The 22,154-nt window shown below is 41.8% G+C and overlaps 1 protein-coding gene across 9 annotated transcripts in view; it reads left to right on the plus strand.

Moving 5' to 3' along the window:
• Positions 1-22,154, plus strand: part of DOCK9 (dedicator of cytokinesis 9) — a 989,328-nt gene that overhangs the window by 494,342 nt on the left and 472,832 nt on the right. For all 9 annotated transcript variants that reach the window (XR_011194943.1, XM_069205169.1, XM_069205175.1 and 6 more), the window contains exon 8: positions 12,819-12,993. Coding sequence is in view for 8 of the 9 variants with exons in the window: in XM_069205169.1 (XP_069061270.1) it covers positions 12,819-12,993 (175 nt within the window). In the remaining variant the exon portion in view is untranslated. The remainder of the gene's footprint in view (positions 1-12,818; positions 12,994-22,154) is intronic.

Raw genomic sequence — 22,154 nt, forward strand, 5'->3', positions numbered from 1 at the left:
CTTTTGTCTGGGCTGTTTCAGAGGCAGTCAGGCTGGCCCAGAAGATCAGTCCGTGGGGGGGCATAAAGCAGAGCCAAGCGGCCAGAACATCTTCAGAATGTGTCCCACAGGATATAGAACCAAGGTGGCCCCAAGCGGCAGCAGGCACCCCAGGAGTGGCTCCCAGCCCCGGATCTAGAGGCTGCGGTCCACCCCCTGAAAGATACTCAGGAACAGACAAGAAAAGCACCCAGTTCACAGGGCCCAGCAGTGGTGACCCTGCTGCTAACCGCACAGAAACACCAATCACTCTGCGAGGGAGCTCCAAACTTTCGCAACCCCTGCAAGCATTCACAGCCCCCTATACAGTGCCACCCACACCTGGGTGGTAACCCAGGACCCCCACTTTTCCAGCCGGGGTCAGGGCATAGCATAGTATGCATAGCAAAAAGCAGGGTGGCCAAAAATCTGCGTCCCCAATCGCAGGATCCAGGAACCAGTGCACCAGTCGCCCTCCACTTGCATCAGGACAGAGGCCAACAGTATCCTAACCAAGATGGCCACCCATGGCTCAAACCTCAACCTGTGAACACCACAATGCTGACCGACGTGACGGGGCCAGTGTTTAAAGAGGCACCGGGAGTTTCAAGTGAGTGAATTCTTCTGTGGCCACGCTCTGTTACATCCCCCCACATCTCTCCCCAGCGTAAAGGGAAGATAACTCTTGCTCAAGCCAGGCCACTCCAGCACCCCCGTCCATTCTGCGGCAGCTGTCTAGAAGTCAGTCAATTAAGGGTTTCCCCAGCTGGGGTCACGAAATGCCAGTGGGCCCACGGATGCGCCACTACTCCACGGTGCCATGCACCGCACAGTAAAGCCGCCAGCCTGATCATGCAGAGGAGGTCAGAGAACTGGTTGCACCTGACAGGTGAGCAGCTCAGTGCATGCAGCCTCCTGCTCACACTGTCGACTGGATTTGGGCAACCACAAGTGACCTGTGGCATCCCCCAACTGTGAGGGATCAAAGGCCATGGATAGCCTCAATGGGAGTTGTGGTGTTGCTGGTGGCTAGAGCCCACGATACCAGAAGTTCTAAGGAGTGGCACCATGCTCTTTGGCACCAGGCACCACCCCCCCAACTCTTGCTCTTAAATTATCAATTAATAATTATGCATTATTTCTTCTGAATTTATGCAAGAAACACCAGAAAGTATACAATTTCAAACTCAATTCTATTAGATGGGGGAGGAATTGAGTGTAATTTCTAACAAGCATTGGCAGTGTCAATAGGTTTGGCTTTAAAGGCATGTAAATGTATAAATGTGAAGCGTTACAGTTAAATAGCATTGGAATGGATATGTATTTGTGTGGAAGCAACAAGCTGCACAGTACTATTGGTGTAGGTTTAAGGGTTTAATGTCAAGCCAGATCTAAAATCCATGTAGGTTAATGACTGCCATCATTCCATCTGTGCTGCTTCCAGAGAAACACACCATAAATTATCAAGTTATCTAAGACACTTTAATAGCAGTACAATGTCATGTGTGTCCCCTGAATGTTCAAGGTCAGACAACTGGATAAATAAACAAAATGATCACAGCTGTGTGGAGGGCAAGCACTATTTTTGTGAAAACACAGAACTTCTGCTCAATCAAAACATGTACTTCAGGCTCCCAACATGTGGGCAGAGCAAAAGCCCATCTCCTTGTGATCTTGCATATTTGTCTGGTGATAACTACGCTTTCAATCCAGACCATAAAAAGGGAGTTCCAGTAATGTAAAAAGGAGAAGGGTGGAGTGAAGTGTTGACAAATCGGTTTTCCTGTGCATTATGGGTACCCTCTTGGGAAACACATACTGACTTAATGTATCAAATGGTACTTCACAACCCGTCATACATGTATTTATAAAACCTGTATTTAGCTGTTAGGTGACGCAGCACTTCACAAGTAAAGATGTGGGATAACAGAGTGGAATGTAAGTACAATTTTTCTGCACCACAATTGAGTCCCTGGTTATGGGTGTGAAGAAGGCAAAGGCATATTTTCTGGTCTTCTCTTTTTTGCATTTCTTGATTTTTAAGGTTGGTGATGTCATATGTGTAAGAGTTTCATTGGCCACCTGAAATATCGATCACCTTTGCCAGGGAGGATGGGCTGTTGGAATCAGTGGAGTTCCGGAAGTGTGGATGACTTTTTTGTAATTTCGCAGTGCTTTGATTAGTTTGGTGGCCGCCTACAGCATACTCTTCTGAGGTGTTAGATGAATGTAGGGGATACTGGTGAATGGGGCATCCGTGCATATGGGACAAGATCAGTGATTAACAATCCTTAGGCAGCTATTCTGAAGGTGAATTCCCTGATGTGAGCTTTGATTCTGAAGAAGAAAGACTTAGGTTACTTTGAAGCTGAGATCTTGTGGTATCCAAGCAATTTGAAGATATTGAACAGTTGAGGAGAGGATACATCAAGGTTAATTGTTATACAATATTCTTATACTTGAGTTTGTGTACTGCTGTTAGCAATCATGATGGAGTATATTCTGATTGGGTTTCAGCTTACAGTGGGCTTACAATATTCAGATTTCAATGGTGAAAAGACGTTCACTGTGATGTTTATTCCAGGTGGGAACTTCAGATTAGGCAGCTTGTCTTCATATTGATAGATGTTGCGGTTCTTGTTGGCCAAGAGTACTCCCATCAATTTCCATGTAGAAATGGAAGACGACCTGTGTGAGGGTGGAGACATGGGGTACAGAATTGGTCAGGAGTAGGGATAACCTTTGGTTTTGAGGGTGTTGATTTCGAAGAGCTGGTATGTGCTGATCGGGTAGCTGGGACCCCACTCCGAGGCAAAATATTTGAAGCCAATTTGTGAGGTGAAGGTGTTGGACAGGGTTTGATAAACTGCTGTGCTGCTAGTGAGATATACAGTGTGTTCAACACATTGTTGTTTCTGTAATGCTTTGTGACTCGTTGACTCATTTCTTTACTTTTAGTACTGTAGCAGTGTGTTGACCAGGATTCCCTTATGTAGCTGGGTGTCTTTTTTTCCAGGAACGGATAGCGAAATTAGTGATCAGGCAAGGTTGACGAGGCAATAATATTACTGTTGTCTATTTTGTTTTCAGCAGGAGGGCAGATTGTTCTGGTTTCTGGAAGTCTCTAAAATGTGTTTCATGAGAGAGATGTTTATGATATTCAGCAGTGGTGTGATTGCTTCGCTGATGAATGATTTCGCTGTTTGTGATGGGATGATGTCTCAAAATGTTGTTCCATTTAGGCAGTTGAATCTTGAAAGGTTCACAATGGTGAGTTGAGTTTGTTCCGAGTGTGCAAGTTACAAGACTATGAGAGTCAGCATATGAAAATGAACTGTTAGCACGCTGGTGCTACCAATTGCTTACAATAAGTTCTGTGGCAAGTGACAAAATGGTGATACTCCAGGAAAATCCTAAACCTCTGAAAACATATCTGTGTCACGAAGAAGACCCATCAACAGAGCTAGAGCAATACTGTCATGGTGGCCTCTAACAGAAGAAGAGCTCTTTCCAAAGTCGCACACTACCGGCTAAACCCCAAACCGGAAATTTTTCTCTCTCAAAACATTCAACAAAAAAGTACACCACAATCCAAAATAACATTGACAAAATGAGAAAATGCATTAATGACACCATACCACCAAATGCCATGCCATTTTTAGCAAAACTGCTACACTCTTAAGTAAGCAGTGCATCTTATAATCCTCAGCCCTTGACTTTATATAGATCTTTCATGTAATTAGATGTGATTAAGCACAAATCTGCAAACTTCTTTAAATGTTTCACTTTATGGAAATGAGGGATTGTGCTTTGTGCTGAGCATAGTTTGAGGCACTTCTATTCACCCCCAACAAACCAAAGTATTTTCAGGACACCACTGATATTCTAGTGTTATATGGTTCCTATGAATCGGGTAGGACTATGTATCTGGTCAACAAACATCAGCGTATAGGGACTGAGTCCACATATACCATTATAAATGTGGACACAGTTCCTAGCTTGCTCCATCTGAAACCACTAAACACACCAGGGTACCTGATGGGTTTGGCAGCCTAGATCAGGACTACTCAGATTCCCAGGGAAATCTTGGAAACAGACCTACCCTTTTTATTGTCACTCAGTGTACCCAGGATGAGACAAAAGAAAGATGTGAAAATGTATTTTAGAGCATTTATTGCAACAATTATATTCTTACATTAAAACAATGAGGTGCAATTATTTGGCAAACAAGACAAAGCATGGTAACCAGCATTACTAAAATGGTGGAAAAGATAAACAGTTGTGTTGGCTCCTATCTGTTACTACCTACACTGTTAAGGGCATAGTGAGAGTACCTTCTGGCAGATCAATTAGGATAGCCCGACCACCCACATACCTGGGTAAGATGTACCTGGAAGCCTGTCTGGTGTAGTACAGGCTATTGTCTTGTGCAGGAAGAGGTCAGTAGCAGAATCAACATCAGAGTCAGTCAAGCTGCATCCCAGGCACTGTAGCGCTTTCCAGGATAATCCCAGTGGCATTGCTTCTCCACAGAATGTGACGCAGAGGCAGTTTTTGTAATTGAAGCACCATTCGTGTCACACTATTGCAGAGGTGCGGCCTTGGTGCTATGATATGTCTGCAAGTGTGAAGCTGTCTCTACGGAAAATCAGAATACTTAGGGCTTTGTGTTCTGGGTGCCTAACCTTGGACGGAGTGCTCAGACTAGATGGCATCAATGCTTTCAAGAAACAATCTACATTTCCAGTGATATCTCATTATGTTATTCATTGAGTAAAATGCCATGTAAGAGGTTACTAACAAAAGAAATGCTAAGTTAAATGTGAGCTTTAAAATTAAGGCACTAAGCGGGGCCCTATCGTGCTTTACCACACTATGGAAATTTAAAACCCTTAATGGACATTGGCTGTATACATTCTCCAAATGTTTACTGTAAAAGCACTATTCAGTAACTCCAGCATGTGATATCGGCTCTTCACCAGGAGACCACGTGAAGGGAACTGTTATCGTGTGACACATAGTGGCACTGTGTGAGTTGAAAGATCTATAATCAAGCTGCATCACTGAAAATACCCTTCTTCCCACTATGATCAACCTATTCTTCTTTCCACAAAAGGCAATAAACACGTTCTGTGACTGACGGGATGAGGAGTTTAAGATTTGGCGCCAGCCTTTTTACTTCTCTGTTGTCCCCTAATAGCAGAACTGTCCAGATTCTCAGATCAATGCCTGAGCGCCTTGTTTAGTCCCAATCCTTGCATTCTGACACTTGTAGCCATGAATTTCTAGTAAGATAAACAAGGCTGTAAGTACTACAGTGAAAACGAAAATATTGACTAGAATAAGCAAATGTCTCATGTTAATTTCAGCATCAAGAGCTTTGTAATAGGAAGTTAGTAGTTGTGCTCCTTCTTATGAACAAAGTCCCCATTGAAACTTTTGTAATGGTGAGGGAAATGCCAGAGGCAGTGTAATATTTTCTAAATTGTGCCACAGCTGGGTGTAGCAAGAAGCAGGTATGCAGAAAAGGCATGAATGGGTCGGCTGATAAAAATGCATAGGCTGCTATGTGTGTGTGTTCTCCCACTCTTCTATTGATGTGTTATACATTCAGATGTGTTCTGGAAGGAAGGGGAACTATGTGCGTTTCAACGCAAACAATATAAGCTTCTGTGGCCTCCATGACCATTTCTTCAAGGCACTATTGAAAAGGTGTTTGAGGGTCCAGCTGATGTTGAAGAGCTCTGCTGCGGGTTAATGTCATTAAGGAGTATTTTGGTGGTCATCACTAAAGGATGCTGGTGTCACAAGTAACGTTTTTATTCCTTAGTTTGTGGTGGTTATTTTTCAAATGTTTGTTTTTGTTCTGTGTTTACAGTCCTTAAATTGTTGGCATAGTTCATACACAAGAAGTGGATCTGGAAACATTTTGTGTGTATTTCTATTCTGGCACTAAGGGCTGAATCTAAACACTCATCTCATCAGAATATGTTGCTGTTTACAAAATCTTGCATTTATTTTGTTTCCACTTGTAAGATGTTATTGTGTGTTCTTTACAGTGCCTTCTACTATCGCCAACAGGTTAAGAACATTTATAGCAGGCTCTCAAGAAACTTAATTGATTGATTGATATTACTGCTGTTATAGAAGCTTGACTCGGTGGGAGTGATATCTGTCAGTGGTGTGTTTTTTGGAAGGGTAGATATGGTCGGAATGGAAAAGTAGAGCATACAGGGCATAGAGGGTGAATATATGCAAGGAGGGACACTGGGGAGGCCAACAGTACAGTTCCATGTGTCTACTGTGTAGCCCACTATCAGTCAGGAGAGCACTGGGAGGATAATCTAGCTGAAGATATTTTCTAGTGGAAATCCTTCACAGTTGATTATGCACAAACCATTTGAGCAGATACGCCTGTGCAGATTTATTAGCCTTCGTAAAGCCGGTTACTTATACCAGAAGCATTAGCAAGCTTCTGAAGCTTTCATTGGCCAAGCCGATTGTTTTACACAAACGCATCAATGGTCATTGCACAGTTCATTCCTTCATCTTAAAGGTCTTAATAGAGTTTTACTTAAAACAAGAGATAGTTCTTGCTTTTTTTCTGGCCAAATTCCAGGTTGTTTACTGCAAGCACAATGCAGATTATAGATGTTTCTGGAGTACTGATGTCACCTTAAGAAGACTAAGCATTTCAGAGTCTATGAGCATCTGATTGCGTCAAATAGTGCTTTTTCACCAGAAAAAGAAGTTTAAACTACTGATACTAGATGGGTTGACACTTGAATTTCAAATTTATACAGTACGGTGAGGTAAGGCTTCTGACAGATGTCCTACTAATTCCAGCAGAATAAAGTCGGCATGAGGGTATTCCAAAGGCAGGTTTCAGTTGCAGATATTTATAGAGTTGGAGTTTGGGCCACGTGTCATCTTCTAGGTGTAATTCGAACTTTTGCTCCGAAGCTATGTGCAACTTAATTATGTACAGCCTGATCAGTCATTTGCAATTTTCATGATCCTATCAGCTTTCAAACCAGACAAATGAAAGAAGAATTATCTTCGTGATGTTCATGACACTCTAAGTCTTTACTCTGCCTCTTTCATGACTCCTACTCAGCCCTTTCTATGCCCTTTTTTGGAAGGGGCAGCCCTAAATCCCATTCAAGGTGTGGAAAGTGGCCTGGTTTGAAAATTCGGGAACACTCACAAACATGGTTAGTCAGCAACTGCATATTATGTTCATCCCTTTGCATACCTGGAAATGGTTGGCGATTTACAGAATTGGTTGGGGTGCAGGGGAAGACGTTTCTTCACAGACAAAAATAGTTTCCCTATGGATGATGGGTGAGGGGCATCAGAAAAAAATTGGATTTATTAAGGGGAATCAATTTCCCTTATGCGGCACTGTCTTCCAGAGACAACTACATACAGAGGAAATGGTTTCCCAAATTGGAAATCAAGCGATTTCCCAAGGAACCTACACGAAAACCTGCACCAGGCACAGCTTTCCATTCAGATTTGTTGAGGAGTTGGTGAATTTCGAGAAGTGGTAAACGCGGCTCCTTAGTCAGATGTAAATGTGTGGGTGCATATTTACTAATTTTTTAGTGAACAGGGCCAGGAGAGTACAAGAATTACCAAGAAGGTATTTTTCCTGTTTCAGATGCAAGAAGCCTTATCGGTTACTTTGTTGCAATACGAGCTCAACATCTTAATGATTTCTGGGCCATTTGTGAAAAAAGCAAAAACTCAGATGCTGTTTCTTGACAGTGCTGTCACAGCTGCGGAAAATGTGATTAAAGAATCCTCAGCCCCAATTTTTGAAAACTACAAGCCAGAAATGTCCTTTCTTGTAGAGGATGCAGGCTAAATTGCAGAGAGATGCTTGTTATTGTTACCTAATGGAAATTAATCTCTGAAGCCTAGAACAGCAGTTGAGTGGCCTAAAGAAGTGGTTATAAAGATATCAAGTAAACCAGTTTGATGTGAGGAAAATCTAGACCGTGAAAAAATGTGGGAATGCATATTCACTTAGCAAAGTACAAAGGCACACCCTAGTTGGATATAGAAAGTGAAAATAAGTGGAATATATTGATGTGTATATAATAGAGAACCTGAGGACAGCTAAGCATGTTCTACACTGACTTAGCTAATATGTGAGCCTTTACATGCATGCACTTAAAAATATTTTACATTTCAGATGCTGATACCTGTGAAAAAATGATGGTAGCTCTGATGTTTTATAAGCAGCGATTCACTGGGTAGTCTAACATTAAAGCAGCCAACAGCAGCTGTAGAATTTACATCTCAATAATTAAACAATGTCTCTGCTGAGGTTTCCCTCATTAGCTGACATATCTCCCAGGCACATTCTAAATCATGTTAATTTTACACCAGTCTGTTTAATCTTTGATTGTAATAAAAACAACATTAAGGAAATGCATAGGGGTTAGCCGTTTAACGGTCGACTAGGTTACATTCTTAATGTGAAAATTGATTTTAAAGACCTGTCTTATTTTATATACCAATTAAAAGACTATATAAGGGCAGACTTTGGAAGGCCAGATTTGTACTCTGATGGTAATTGAATGAGGTGTTTAACGTTAGGCTGAATAGCTCATTCACTAAGGGGAAGTATTCTCCTTCACTGACACAAGACGCAGCCCTTCCCACCCCTTATCCCTCTCCCTCAATCCTCTCCGCACCTCCTCCACCCACCTATGGCTGGTTTGCTCTTAGATTTGGCTTTCTCCTCCGATGTCTTTGGAATCACCAGCTCAGCACTCAACTGACTTCTGTTTGATTGCTTCCGGTTTGTCTTTTGGTGTAACTCATAATCTCTGTGCATCACCCCCATCAGATGACTCAGTCTACCAGCCGTTTTCTCCTTACCCCACCGCCTTGATTATATATTCTTCTAGTTAGCCTTCTCCATCACCTCTCTGACTGTACTCAGATTTTCTCCTTTCCATCCAGACTGCCTTTCTTGCACCTCGTATCTCTGGCGTTCTCTCAGCTTTCTGGCACACGATGGTGCTTCTCACCTTCATGCCTATTTATTAATAACATTTAAATTATCTAGTTCTTGTCGCGTCTGCACTCTTGCTGGTCAACCCCAGTTGTGTAGCAAGAGGAGGACATGAGTGCAGACTGAAAATGTCCTTGTCTACCCATGGACGAGGACATATTTAGGTGTACCGTTGCAATATGAATGTGCTGTGCTGCAACTGTCCACCGAAAGCATGTATTGCTTGCTTCTCAATGAGTTTGCAAATTATTTCCATTGCCACTATGACTAACCTGGTCTGCCCGTGTAGGAACATTTTGCAAATTGCATTCGTGGCAGCAGACTCTATGCAGTTGTATTTTAGCCCTGTTTTTTGTTTCTTGGTTGATCTGATTTTAGGTTCACCATTTTGCAACTACATAAGCTCCAACTTCTCCTCCTCATATCTGCTTGGTGCCCGGCCTTCAGAAAGCACCAGGACATTTACATAGTTACTCACATCCCCACGGTGGCCAGAAGCTGCTCTACCCAGTTCTCTGTCCCCTGAAGACATGCTCTCCCTTTCCCTCTGCCAGAAATCTGGGCGGACAAGTTGAGATGAGCTTGAGGCTGGTGTCCAAAAATCCATCCACCTCTGTTTCCAGCAATAAAGACAGTCGTCAGATCCATCGTCCTTGTTCACCCTACAAAATCCCTGACCTAGTCATGACTAAGACTGGCTATCACAAAAGCATTTCATTAGGCCTCCTACAATATGATCACCAGAGTTCCCCCCACCCCGACAAACTTATCAACTCTCACTCCTTGAGCACTTTTCAGGCTCTCCATTATTCAGCCCTCATCCTTACCTCCACCAAATTCGCTGGTGACCTGCCAGGCAAAGAGTGTTATAAAAAATCCTTGTTCCTTTTTACCAGACTGACTACACCTGTCCACCCATTCATTCTTTACTTCCCTCGAGGCTTCTCCTAATGTACCCCTACTCAAAAGCTAAGATTTTCACAGTTATGCTGGTTTTCATCTCCAAGACACTCCACGCTGTAAGTTCAGATAATTTGTGCATTTAGCCCCTCAGAATGAACCCTTTCTTCCAGCCATCAAGTCTATGGGGTTTGCACCTCTCATGGCTTTTCCAACGTGAATAACTTCCCACCACAACAACCCCATTCCCTTCCACTCACTTCTGACTTCTCACTGTATTATCTGTCCTATTACAATGTAATCACACTACATCCAGGTTCCTTGTACTTTATTGGTACTGTGTATATTATTTCAGGTAGAGGGTATTATTCAACTATAAACACAAATACACATTCTCAACTGAAAATATGGGTTTAATGTTGTAGCTTTTCCATTGATAGTGGATTCTACTAATACATTCCTATTGAGGTCTATTTGAAATGAGTTACTTTTCCTGTAGTTCTTTTTAGATTGTATTTAAATATTTTTCGTTTGAAACGTAGTTTATTTATCCTTTGTAAAGGATGTATAAACACTATACAAAAACAGAATAAATCAGGTGTCTCATATTTGCTTTCTTAAACACTACTCTGAAATGCATTGACCTTAGTACAAATCAGCAATCATACATACATAGGATTTGTTAAAGAAAACCCACAAATCCATGATATGAAAGTGAATAGTAGGCAGGACAATCCTCTATAAAGTGTGGTTACATTGAGCTGGCTCCTTTGCTGCTTCTTTGCGCAGTGCTGTTGTTGTGCTGTGGGGCAGTGCATTTGTGAAAGTGGAGCTTTGTTGGAGGATCACTACTCCAGTCAGGGTCTGAACTCAAGCTAGATGCTAACAATACAAAGCAATATGCCAATGCCAATCCGCAAATATGTGGGGCATTCAGCGGCGATAGCGCTCCTTTCCTTGAACATGTTTTTAGGTGGATATGTTTTTGTGTCCCTCACCTGCGGTTGTCGCCTTCCCCAGAGAGAAATACCGCACGCGTGTTGATGCTTTGAGAATCAGAAAGAGCCAGGACTCGGTGTTTAGGGCCAGATGTACCAAAGGATTTTACCCACTCTGTGTCTATGGGAAAAAGCTTTTGTACATACGGCCCTTAGTAACTTTGCCTTTGTAACATGTCCTGTTCGGTATTTTTTTTTACTTGTCAGTTCTGCTTCTGCCTTAATAAAAATGCATCGATAGTTTAGACTAGTCTCATCACCCTTAAAATGAGTTTTCCCTTAGATTTGATATTTCGGGCATTTATTACAAGAGAGAAATACTAGCTATGCCTGATTGTCCTTTTTTTGCTGGCCTTAAAAACACAGGCTATGCCGAAAACCTCACCTCTGCCCAAAGGCAAGAAGGTGGTGGCTCTGCACGGTTCGGTAAGAGATTCTCTTTATTTCATCCAATGCAAGCACTTCATTCTCTGGATTTTTATCAGCCGTGAATGGAAACGGTGCTTGCCCCCACTTGTGTCACTGTACCGAGTAATAACCAGCCAAGGCCATTTGCCAGTCCTTTTTTTTGGGTAGTTAGGCGTCCTTGTTGGGCATAGGCGTGAGGAACTCTACTACATCTGTTGTCTGAACGCAGCCTAAATTACAGGTTGACTAAAAAACTATCAGATGCGAGCTGTTCACTTTCTAAAGTTCTCAGAAGAGACGATAGTTTTCCACTGTAATTCTCAAAAAGGTGCATAAAGCAACAGCGAGAGTCTGCAGGAATTGTTGGAAGATGTCGCGCGGGTATCCTGTGGTGACGGTAGGTAACAACAAAAACATTTTTTCAGAATGTCTCATATATCTAAATTAATAATTAAACCAACGATGGCCATACATGTTATAAACATCAATCATTGGCAAAGCCAATAGGTTTCGCCTATGCGAAATGTAGTGTTGTCCATTTTTTTGGTACATGATGCACAGCAGGTGTGCTGCTGTGGAACATGGCTCGAAGTAAATAAAAACCGCTGTGACTCAGTCAAAGCTGGCCACATCATAACTCTTTTATTTTTGTTGTTTAAGCCATGTTATACAGCAGGTCGACTGCTGTGCACCATGTAAAAAAAATCGACTTACTGTGCACTATGTAAAAAAACATTGACAAAGCCAATAGATTTTTCATAGTCGAAACCAATTGGTTTTTGCCAATGTTTGTTTGTAATAGTGCGTTATTGCCGCTAGCCCTGTCACTACTAAACTGAATAGAGCCTTATGTTCTGTAGGTTAGTGCAAGCAGCACTTATGGTTTCCTATCTGTGACTTTGCGATTTATTGTGCTGTATAATTTATATAGAGCTTCATACTCAATTGTCGGCAGCTAAGCCCATTTTCGAACTCCGAGACAAATCCCAGCACCCCTTGTAAAACCTTGCAAGGGTCTGTTCTAGAATCCGCCGGAAAACGAATGAAGGATGGCCCCTCCATTTCTGTCTTCCGGTTCAAAGTTCACATTGTCTTTCTGATTAAGCCACACATGCATGACCGATATAGTGACTTCTGATTGTATTGAACGGATTGACGAATTTGACCGGATTACTTTCCTCTCCCCAGATGTGCTCTGCTCAGAAAGTAGTTTAATTCGAACAGAAACACCAAACCATATTCCTTAGCTTTGCTAAAACCCTTTAATGCAGTGTAAACAGTTAGCGGGTAGCAAGTTTGTGTACAGGAATGAAGACTTGTTGAATGATGCTTTAGGAGTATACATAGGGACAGTTTCTTGGAGAATTCTGAAATGCCAGAGAAGCTTACAGAAAGATTCTTGATCGCAGGCAGACCTTTGTTATAATCTTCGGTGTTATGGAAAGGCTTCTGTTTTTTTATTTTAGAACAACAGAGTCCGGCGCTTTGCTTTTGAGCTCAAGATGCAAGACAAAAGCAGTTATCTTTTGGCCGCAGACAGCGAAGTGGAAATGGAGGACTGGATAAGCACTTTAAACAAAATCCTTCAACTGACCTTCGAAGCTGCGATGCAGGAGAAAAGAAACGGGGAGGCGCACGAGGGTAAGCAAGTTACTGTGTGCCTTTTGTTCCACATTACACTACACGTATTCACTTCCTGTTGATTTGTCTTGTTTATTTAACCTTGAAATATTCTAAAACCACACGTGGTGTATTTTCAAGACATAGCACTTGCACTGTTTATAATTAGCCTTTTTGTAAATAAGGAAGGGGGGTGTTTTTGAATGACGCCCTTGGAATCTGATGAGGGTGGTTCTATGTTAGAGTTGTGTGTGTGGGGAAGGGCATATTTTAGCATACCACATCCTCCAAGCGAGTTTGTTAAATAGGGGTCACTGCTTGCCTTTCGGAGCCTGACTTCATGCTTTGCTGGCAGTCCTGAGATACATTTTTTTGTCAAAGCCATTATTTCGCAAAATTGCAAAAGTACCACCAGAGAACTGAGATGCATCTCAAATGACCTTAAATGCCCCAGTATGAATGGCAATTACCATTGTTGAAATATAATGCGCCTGTGATGGTGACATTATATTTCTGGTGCATTGCAGAAGTATAGTTTCCACAGAAAAGGAAAGCAGTCGCCTTGTTTTACACATAATATTTCGGTAATGGTGTCTCCTTAAAGCCCGATTTCCAGGCATTTTTCACGGAACGAGTTGTTGAGGATATGTCTGTGTATCCATGGTAACGCCTGAAGTAAACTAGCAAAGTAAATGCAGTTGCAGCTCGATACTAAAAACATATTGGAAAGGGATTTTTGACTGTGAAGTGCTAATGGTCGGTAACCATCAACAATAATCAGTCGTTTCCAGGGCGAAGGGTATTGATAACCTGCATGGAGCATGACTCTCTGACAATGTACATATTGCAATATCCGGTTCATTCGCTTTTCCAAAACACCAAGGGAAGGCTTTGGCTGCCAGTGAGATCTGTAAAAGATTCTGTGCATTCTGCAAAGAAGCAAGAAGGTACATGTAGGCGGGCGTCGCTCGCCTCGCCTACCTTCGCGCAACACTGGCGATCTCCGAACGCCTCCTCCGGCTTCCGTCCACGTCATCAAGGAGACGCGTGGGGGCGGAGACGACAATCGGCACCGGACTTCCGGGTTGCCGAGCGACCACAAAAGGAAGACGCCACGAGAGAAGAGGGCGAAAGGAAGAAGGAGCAGGAGAGACGCCACGGATCACCATCGAGGAGAGAGGAGAAGACGAGGAAAGATCCCGACCGGGATGAGACGCCCATGACCGGAGCAACGAGCCGTGCTGCACCGACACTCCGTACAGACCCTGTAAAGCCAGAACGACCGAGAGGAAACGAGACAGCCTGCCACGGCCCAGGAGGGTCGTGGCTGCACAAGGTACGTGCCCTCTTCAAGGGCGGCCACCATAAGGAGGGAGAAGGGGAGGCAGAGGGGGGAGAAGTAGAAGGGGGAGGACAAGGACTGGGGAGCTACCAGGGCACCTTCCCACCCGACCTCTAGCCTAAACAGAGCCCAGGACAGCCTACCCTCACAAGCTCCTAACTCCCCCACTAAAAACATCACTTGTCTTAATTTTATTATCGTTCCCTTCGTATCCCCTCACACCTCCCCCACACTAAACCCTAAAATTAAGAAACAAGGAAATACCGTCCCACTTACCTGCTGTGTCCTTTTTGTTCTTTCGAGAGAAATTGCGATACCCAGAGGAGGACACCCAGAGCGCCACCTAAGAGGGAGAAAAGAAAACCGTTGAAAGACCCGTAGCAATCCAACGCTCACGCAGAAGAAAAACAAGGGAAGAAAAGAAGACCTACCATTATATTTTTGTTCCACCTCTCCTGTCACTCAAATAAATCACGTAAAATCCCTGTCAAGGGTTCTTGAAATCTGCGTCCGTGTCCTCTGTAGCCCGGATCCCTCCCCCACAGTACACTATTTGCCCAGTGTGCATGATAAAGTCAAATAAGCTCCCTGTCTGAAGGTAGGTGAGTTTCTTGATGCACTTCCTTTACACAACAAGGAATTGTTCAGTCCATTTAAGAGTATTAAGCTTAAACATTTATTCAATTCCACTATTTTGGGACCGTTGGTAGTCTCCTCCCAAACCAACAACTGACATTCTCCAAATGTTGTTCTTGAACATGTATGCTTCATTCTTCACTATAAATATTGTAGTTCATTGAAAAGGTTGATAAATTCATCATGGTGTTTATGCATCCCCAATGCACTTCGGACTTAGTCCCTCAACATGGGGCATTTATATCCATACGGTCTTTGTGTGTTTCTCCCAGACAGTGAGACCAAGGGAAAATAGGTGTTGGAAGGATGGGCCACTCTGAGTTAACAAGGGGGCGGGGCTGTCACCTACCACAGCTGCACATCACAAAGGCTCTGCTTGACCATTCTCACAAAAAGTTGTGTTACAAACCAGCTGCTTCGGAGTAAGTTGCAGGTCTTGTGATGCAGATTTCTGCATTTTCTTTGAGGAAGCCGTTAATGAGGAGCTTGCGATGTAAGTCCTACGTGAAGACCCATTGCGCACCAGCTGCTTCCGGGTAAGTTGCAAGACTTAGAATGCAAAAGCCTACGTTGAGAATGCATTGCTTAGCGGCGGTTCCTGGAAGGCTGTGGGCGGTGGTGCAAAGTCCTTGCCTTTAGGAGATCTAAACTAAGGTGATGCATCCATTCTGCTCAGGGTTGCACCACTCAGCAGAGGAAATGCATCTACTCTGTTGAAACTAGAGATGGGCTGGCAGACCAAGTTCCGGGCCAATTACTAGTGTCCAGGACTGCGGTGGGATCATTTAGCAGGGGAGGATTCTCAGATGGCATAGTCCAGGTTCTGGGTTCAAGGTTGTTGAAGCCTTCTGTCCCTGAGACTTCAGTGAGGAGGTCAGCCAACTAATCGCTGGAGTCACTCTGGAGGTTCTGGATTCACCAGATGTGGGTCCAGTCCTTTTCACCCAGGCAAGAGGGCAGCATTCCAGAAGAGTGGTAGTCCTTTCAGCAGAACAGCAGTTCTACATCCTGGTAGAGTCTACAGGTCCAGAAGTGTACTGAAGATTTGGGTTTAAGGGTCCAACATTTATTCCTGGTGCCCTCTTTGAAGTAGCATGAGCCTCTAGAGGTTACCACCCCCAGGAGGTGTCAGGCATCCCCTTCCTTTCTGTCCTGGCCCCAGCCTGTCTGGGGTCACAAAAGACTAGTGTGAAACCTTTTGTGAGAGTGCTCAGGCACATCATTTAAGAAATGAAACTATTGTAGGTGACAGCCCCTCCCCCTTGTTAACTCAGAGTGGCCCATCCTGACAACACCCATCTACCCTTTGTCTCACTGTCTGGGAGCAATACCAGAAGACCACCTTCCAGCTACACCTAGTCATTAGGCCAGGGAACAGTCTACAGACACTAAATTGCCAGGCCGAGAAAACGGCAAATTTAAAAAAGTGTCATTTTCCCAATTGTGACTAAAAATCAAACTTTAACATTAAAGAAAGGTTTTAATTACAATTCTTTAGACATCACACTCGAGCTATCCACCTGATCCAAATTGGAAATTAAATATTAATAAATGTAATAAGGTAACTCTAATGTTCTCCTATGGAAGAGGCAGGATTTGCAGTAGCAAAGAAATGAACATAAGAGCTTTTCACTTCCAGGATATGTAAAACCTAAAAGTGCATGTCCAATGTTTTGAATACAGTGCACCCTGCCTTCTGGGCTGTTCACGGCCTACCCTAGTGATGACCTGTATGTATTTAAGAAGGAAGACCTGGCAAAAGGTTAATTTTGCCAGGTAGAAATGGCTGCTTAAAAATGCACACACAAGCTGTAGTGGAAGGCCTGAGACATGTTTGCAGGGCTACTGAAGTTGGTGGCACAATCAGTATTGCAGGTCCACTAATAGCATTTACTTTACAGGTCCAGGGCACACGTAGTAGTACCACTTTATTTGGGAATTACTAGTAAATTGAATATGCCAATTGGGTGTAACCTAATTATACCATCTTTACATGTTTAAATGAGAGAGCACAAGTACTTTAGCAATTGTTAGCAGTGGTAAAATGCACAGAGTTCTAAAAGCCAGGACAAATCGTTTCAGAAGACGGGAGGGTAAAGGCAAAACGTTTGGTGATGACGCATCTGAAAGGCCCAAGTCCAACAGTTAAAAACCCAATATCATTTTGATTAAGCAGATACAAGGCAGGTGCTAGTAATCATGAATTTGGAGTATTATCAAAATGTGAATCAACATTTTAATGATGTGAACACCTACAAGATGCTAGAGCAAAATCCCACAAAATAGATGTAGATCACACAACTGTTATATTGGCTAAAGCAGGAGAAATGAGAGGGGTTCCAGAAAAAAACTGCTAAATCTCACACCACATAATCCCAAGGTACTCAACATTTGCATGAATACATAATGATTTACAGGATCTCCCTATTCTGACCCATTGTTTTATCAGAAGGTTCCACGCATAAACGTTTTGGAGAATACATGAACAACTTTTTGCATGAGCCAGTTCAGAAGACCAGATCATGCAGGACTTAATCTGCCCACTAAACCCCCGATACCCTTTGACTCTGGATGTCCATACAACCATATACATCCATTCCACACATTGAAAAGTTGCAAGCGGTAGAATAGGCCCTCCTCCATATACGAACCTTTGGTATAAAAGACAGTTTCCTCAGAGAGCTTCAACACCTCATTTAGTACAACAGCTACTTCTTTTGGCAGAACAAATACTGTCAACGTAAAGGAATTTCCAAGGGGTCATTGATACTGCCAGCTATGCTAACATCTTCAAGGCTAAGTTTGAACAAGATAACAAGATTGTAGTTATGGTAAGGAAAGGTAAAAGGAATGGCTATCTTCCATAATTACTCTGATGACATTTTTGTTCTATGGCGAATGAACCAAATCTAAGCTGATTGGAAAACAGTTTAAATCGGCAAAAAAAAACACTTAATCACATAGATTGATCAAATAGACAACACAACTCTCACATTCCTTGAAGGAAGGATACAGCTACAAATTCAACAGCTTTCCACATGTTTGTACACTAAACCCACACCAATATTATATCTGCTTTCATCTACCAAGCCTCAAATGCCATCTTCTTGTGTTACAACAGTTAAGCGTGATATCTAACCCACAAGAATATCAGAAACAAAAACAGACATGTTCCATATTCTAGCAAGGAATACACAAAAAGTGTTGTAGACTCTACCAAACAGAAGGCAGCATAATTACTGGGAACCAGCTATTGGAAACGAAACTAGCATGCAGTGGGAAAAGAACTGTATATGTTTTCAAATATCCTCCTCAAAACAATCACATCGAAAATGTTGCTTACAAACACTAGAGATTTCTACAAACATAACCAGGTTTTAGCAGGATCTTGAATAAAAAAAAATATTGTTTGCTTTTCATTATAGTGCCAACCTTAAGGAACGGGTCTCCAAATCTCCTAAAACTAGCAGACCGAAGCAGTCCCCAAGAAAAGAGGTGTGTTCCCCTGTAGCATTTGTGTTTACTGCAAAGCTGCATACCTGGTGACATGTAGACCGTCCAACCCTGGAAACAAGATCAGATTATTCCATCAAGCAACCTGAAATACTAGCAATTATGTGGAACGTTTAAATAGTCCTTGCCGAATGCTGCACATAGGAAAAGCAGAGAGCAAATCCAAATTCCCCATAGCAAACAATAATGCAACATTAGAAAAGAAAATCTCAAGTCAGCAGTAGTTGTCCATTTCGAAGAAGCCAGGCACAATGTTAAACAATTGAGATACCATATCTTCGAAGTAATTCAGAACAAGCATATTGTGACAAAGATATCTACTACAAAGCGAGGTAGCATGCATAAAAAAATATACTTTTTGATTCCCAAGGAATTTATTGGAAGGTGGAGATGTCCTGTTTTCGATAAAGTTCAGTTCCTTGAGTATTCCTTTCCCATTTATCATTATTAGCGATGTCATGAGCGTGGAGGAATTATTTCACATCCATTAAATTATGGTATTACTGATAAATTTAGTAATCTGACCAATTTCTGTCCATTTGAAAACTGCTTTTTGGACAAAATCTGCTTTTTACGACAAAAAACAAATATTGTGCTAAATCCCAGTTCAAGCAAACTATTTTAACAGCCCTCCTCTACCCCCTTTTGCTTGGGGAGGACAACAATGTTGATTTTCATAGCAGTAAATTGACCCATGCTTAATCTGGAAACAGCATAACCAGTCATTCTCACTAGACTTTATCGAACACCACTGTTACAGGACTTGAGGCAAATAATCTATAAAATGATGTTCCACTTTAGAAAGTCTCCTGTCTTTGGTCCTCACCACTGGTACATGTCAGCCTCAGCACCAATATCAAAGCCTTGTTATGCAACACTAGATTCGGTTATTAAACACCGGATGCAAGTTATTGATTGAATAAAATTGACAAACTAGATGTAGTTCATATCACTAAAACTTTGCTACTTGACAACTGATTGTCTGCTTTATGTACTGGTAGCTTCGAATTAATCAGTCTTTAGGCAAAACCCCGTATTTCAAATTGCTGGGTGAATAGCCATAATGTATGTAAATTATTTAGCCTTATACTCAAACCTTTTCAGAATATTTTCACAGGTTACAACTTGATTTATAAATGGAAAATTGGCTCTGTTGCCTTGAATCTTTTTACACACTGACAACTCCCAGAGAGACCCGCATCCTATAATAATAAACATTGATGGCTGCGCTCTGACTTCAGAGAAATAAAACAAACTAAAACAACCCTCTGCCAGGTAAAGAACCAATAAAATTGTGACATCCAAAACACCTCCTATGCTACAACGTGAACATACAATTAGGATTATATTTGCTTCTGGGACTGTAGTAGCACGGCGTTTCATTGTGGAACAGAACACACAGGACAAGACCCACTCTATTTCCTGGAAGGAGGTTTTGTGGGTGATGCTCTTTCAGTTTATTAGAGGCTCTCTTTAGTTATAGTGATTGTATTTTGTTGCAGCAACTTCCTCCCACACAGGTTTTCTTTGCTTTTCTTGAACTAGCTTGATCATTTTGTATTTGACAGTTCAGTATTTTACTGTAGGTTTAATCCATTTCATTGCCTGTATGCTCTTTCATGATACTCTCATGTCATTGTTTTAAGTTCACCACTACAATCGTACAACACAGAGTTGTGTGTGTATAAGGCAAATTATCTCTCTTGAAGAAGGGCCTGGGAGCCCCTCATACATTGAGCATCCATTAAGCAAGCATTTATACATGAAGTATTTGGATCCATTCATGTGGTGTACTTTAGGACTTCAACAAGAATCATCATTTGAAGCATATGAAAATAAAGACTGATATTTATTAGATATGAAATTCCTGTGTAAGAATTTGTTCACGCATATTTTGGAATAAGCCTACTGAGGGAACAAATAATTCAAGGAAATTCAATGCAATCGATCAGCACAGAGAAGGTTGAGGTTTTATAATGTCCATGATGAAAGGGAAATTCTTTGTGCCATCCAAAGATGTTTAAAACATTTAATAGTCAGGTTAGTAAAAGAAAAAACACTGTGCTGCTGGTATTTAAAACAAATCTCGTTTGAGTGAAGTCTTGCTATGTTTTCTTCATGTGCACATTGATTTTTAGTAAATGGATCGCACCTCATATTCTGGTTGTCCCACCTGCCTACCAAATTCTACTTCATATAGAAGCATTACGTAGTGTTTTTAAAATTACCATACATACTTTTTAATTCCGATTGATACCCTGGATATATTTTATCTGTTTTAGTTGGAATCCCAGTATAACATTTTATTGCATAATGTCCGTACTGTCCCTTCTGTTTCATGCATTGTGGTATAAACTACTGTCCCGTAACTACATCTCACATTATCAGTGCCTAATCTGTGCTGGTGGTTACAGGTGGAATAGTCGCTCTTTTCTGGATGCCGATATTTAGTTTTTATCATCAGACTTTAAGCCACAGCAAGAGAACAAAAGGAATTAAAAGGAGACATGAGAAGAAAGAGAAGCATTGTAAAATAGCAACTAAAGGAGAAAGGGGTGAAAAAGAACCTGCAAGATAGAGACAAGGTGTAGGTTTGTGAAAGAAAACGGCTTGAGGTAGAACCAAAACTAGTCTTGACAGGGTCTGACTCGAGACAAGTGTTTGCTGATAGACCTGGTCATGGAGCCAAAGGATGGATGCATTAACAGAGATTTTTGTGTGTATCATGGTCGTGTGTTGGGTGATAGCTGGAGAATTAGGCCTTCCAGCAACAGCACCACTCATCCTTCCTCGTGGTTTCTTCCTGAAGTGAGTTTCTACAGTCCACAATTGTTCTTAAATGTTCCATAAGCTCACCTTCCTTGAGTGCAAGCCAACCCATATCTGGGAGAAGTTTGCTTCTATTTTGATATAGGGTGCAATTTCTAATGAAAGTATGTCCTCCTGAGAGTACAACAAAAGGTTCAAAAGTCACTGGAAATTAGATGAAGTAATTTATTTTATTTTTATGTTTAGGATGTTGATCCTTTGATACAGTTTTGTAGTAACAACAGGTATTTGTAGTTAGGGCTAAGGACTGAGTTTCAAATTTTACATTTAAATGTTACATATACAGATCACTTAAATTCAGTTAAGGCATCTTGATAATTTGTGTGCATGTTTGTGTGTGTTGGTGTATGTTCATATATGCAGTTTCTTGGCAACAGTTCAATGTGTTTGCCTTACCCGATCTTGTGTACATATATGTTAATAGAGAGAAATCGGCGAGCTTGCAACATGGAAGTAGGGTGACCAGGTGACCCGGATTTGCCGGGAAATCCTGGTTTCCTACCAGCTGTCCAGGCAGATTTCGGCAAAGTTTGCACAAGTCACGGTTTTCACAAAAAGACGACTGTTTTGTGTTTTTCAAAATAAGACGTGCTAACAGCTTTAAAAAGAAAGCAATGTAAGTAAAACACACTAGGCTAGGTTTAAAAGTTGGACTTAATTTTGTACCGGCCTCGTCTGTGTTTCTGTGTTGATGAGCACTGTAATTAAAGTTATTCTTCCGTGTTTGGTAAATGTTCCGGTTTTTGGTTTTCAAAATCTGGCCACCCTACAAGTTGTAACAAAAGACTATTTGAGTTTAAAAACGTAAAAGGTTGAATGGAAATTGTATTCACTGATTTCATGTACAAAACGAAGATGTTAG

The sequence above is a fragment of the Pleurodeles waltl genome, chromosome 8 (genome assembly GCF_031143425.1).
Source record: "Pleurodeles waltl isolate 20211129_DDA chromosome 8, aPleWal1.hap1.20221129, whole genome shotgun sequence".
NCBI classification, from domain to species: Eukaryota; Metazoa; Chordata; class Amphibia; order Caudata; family Salamandridae; genus Pleurodeles; species Pleurodeles waltl.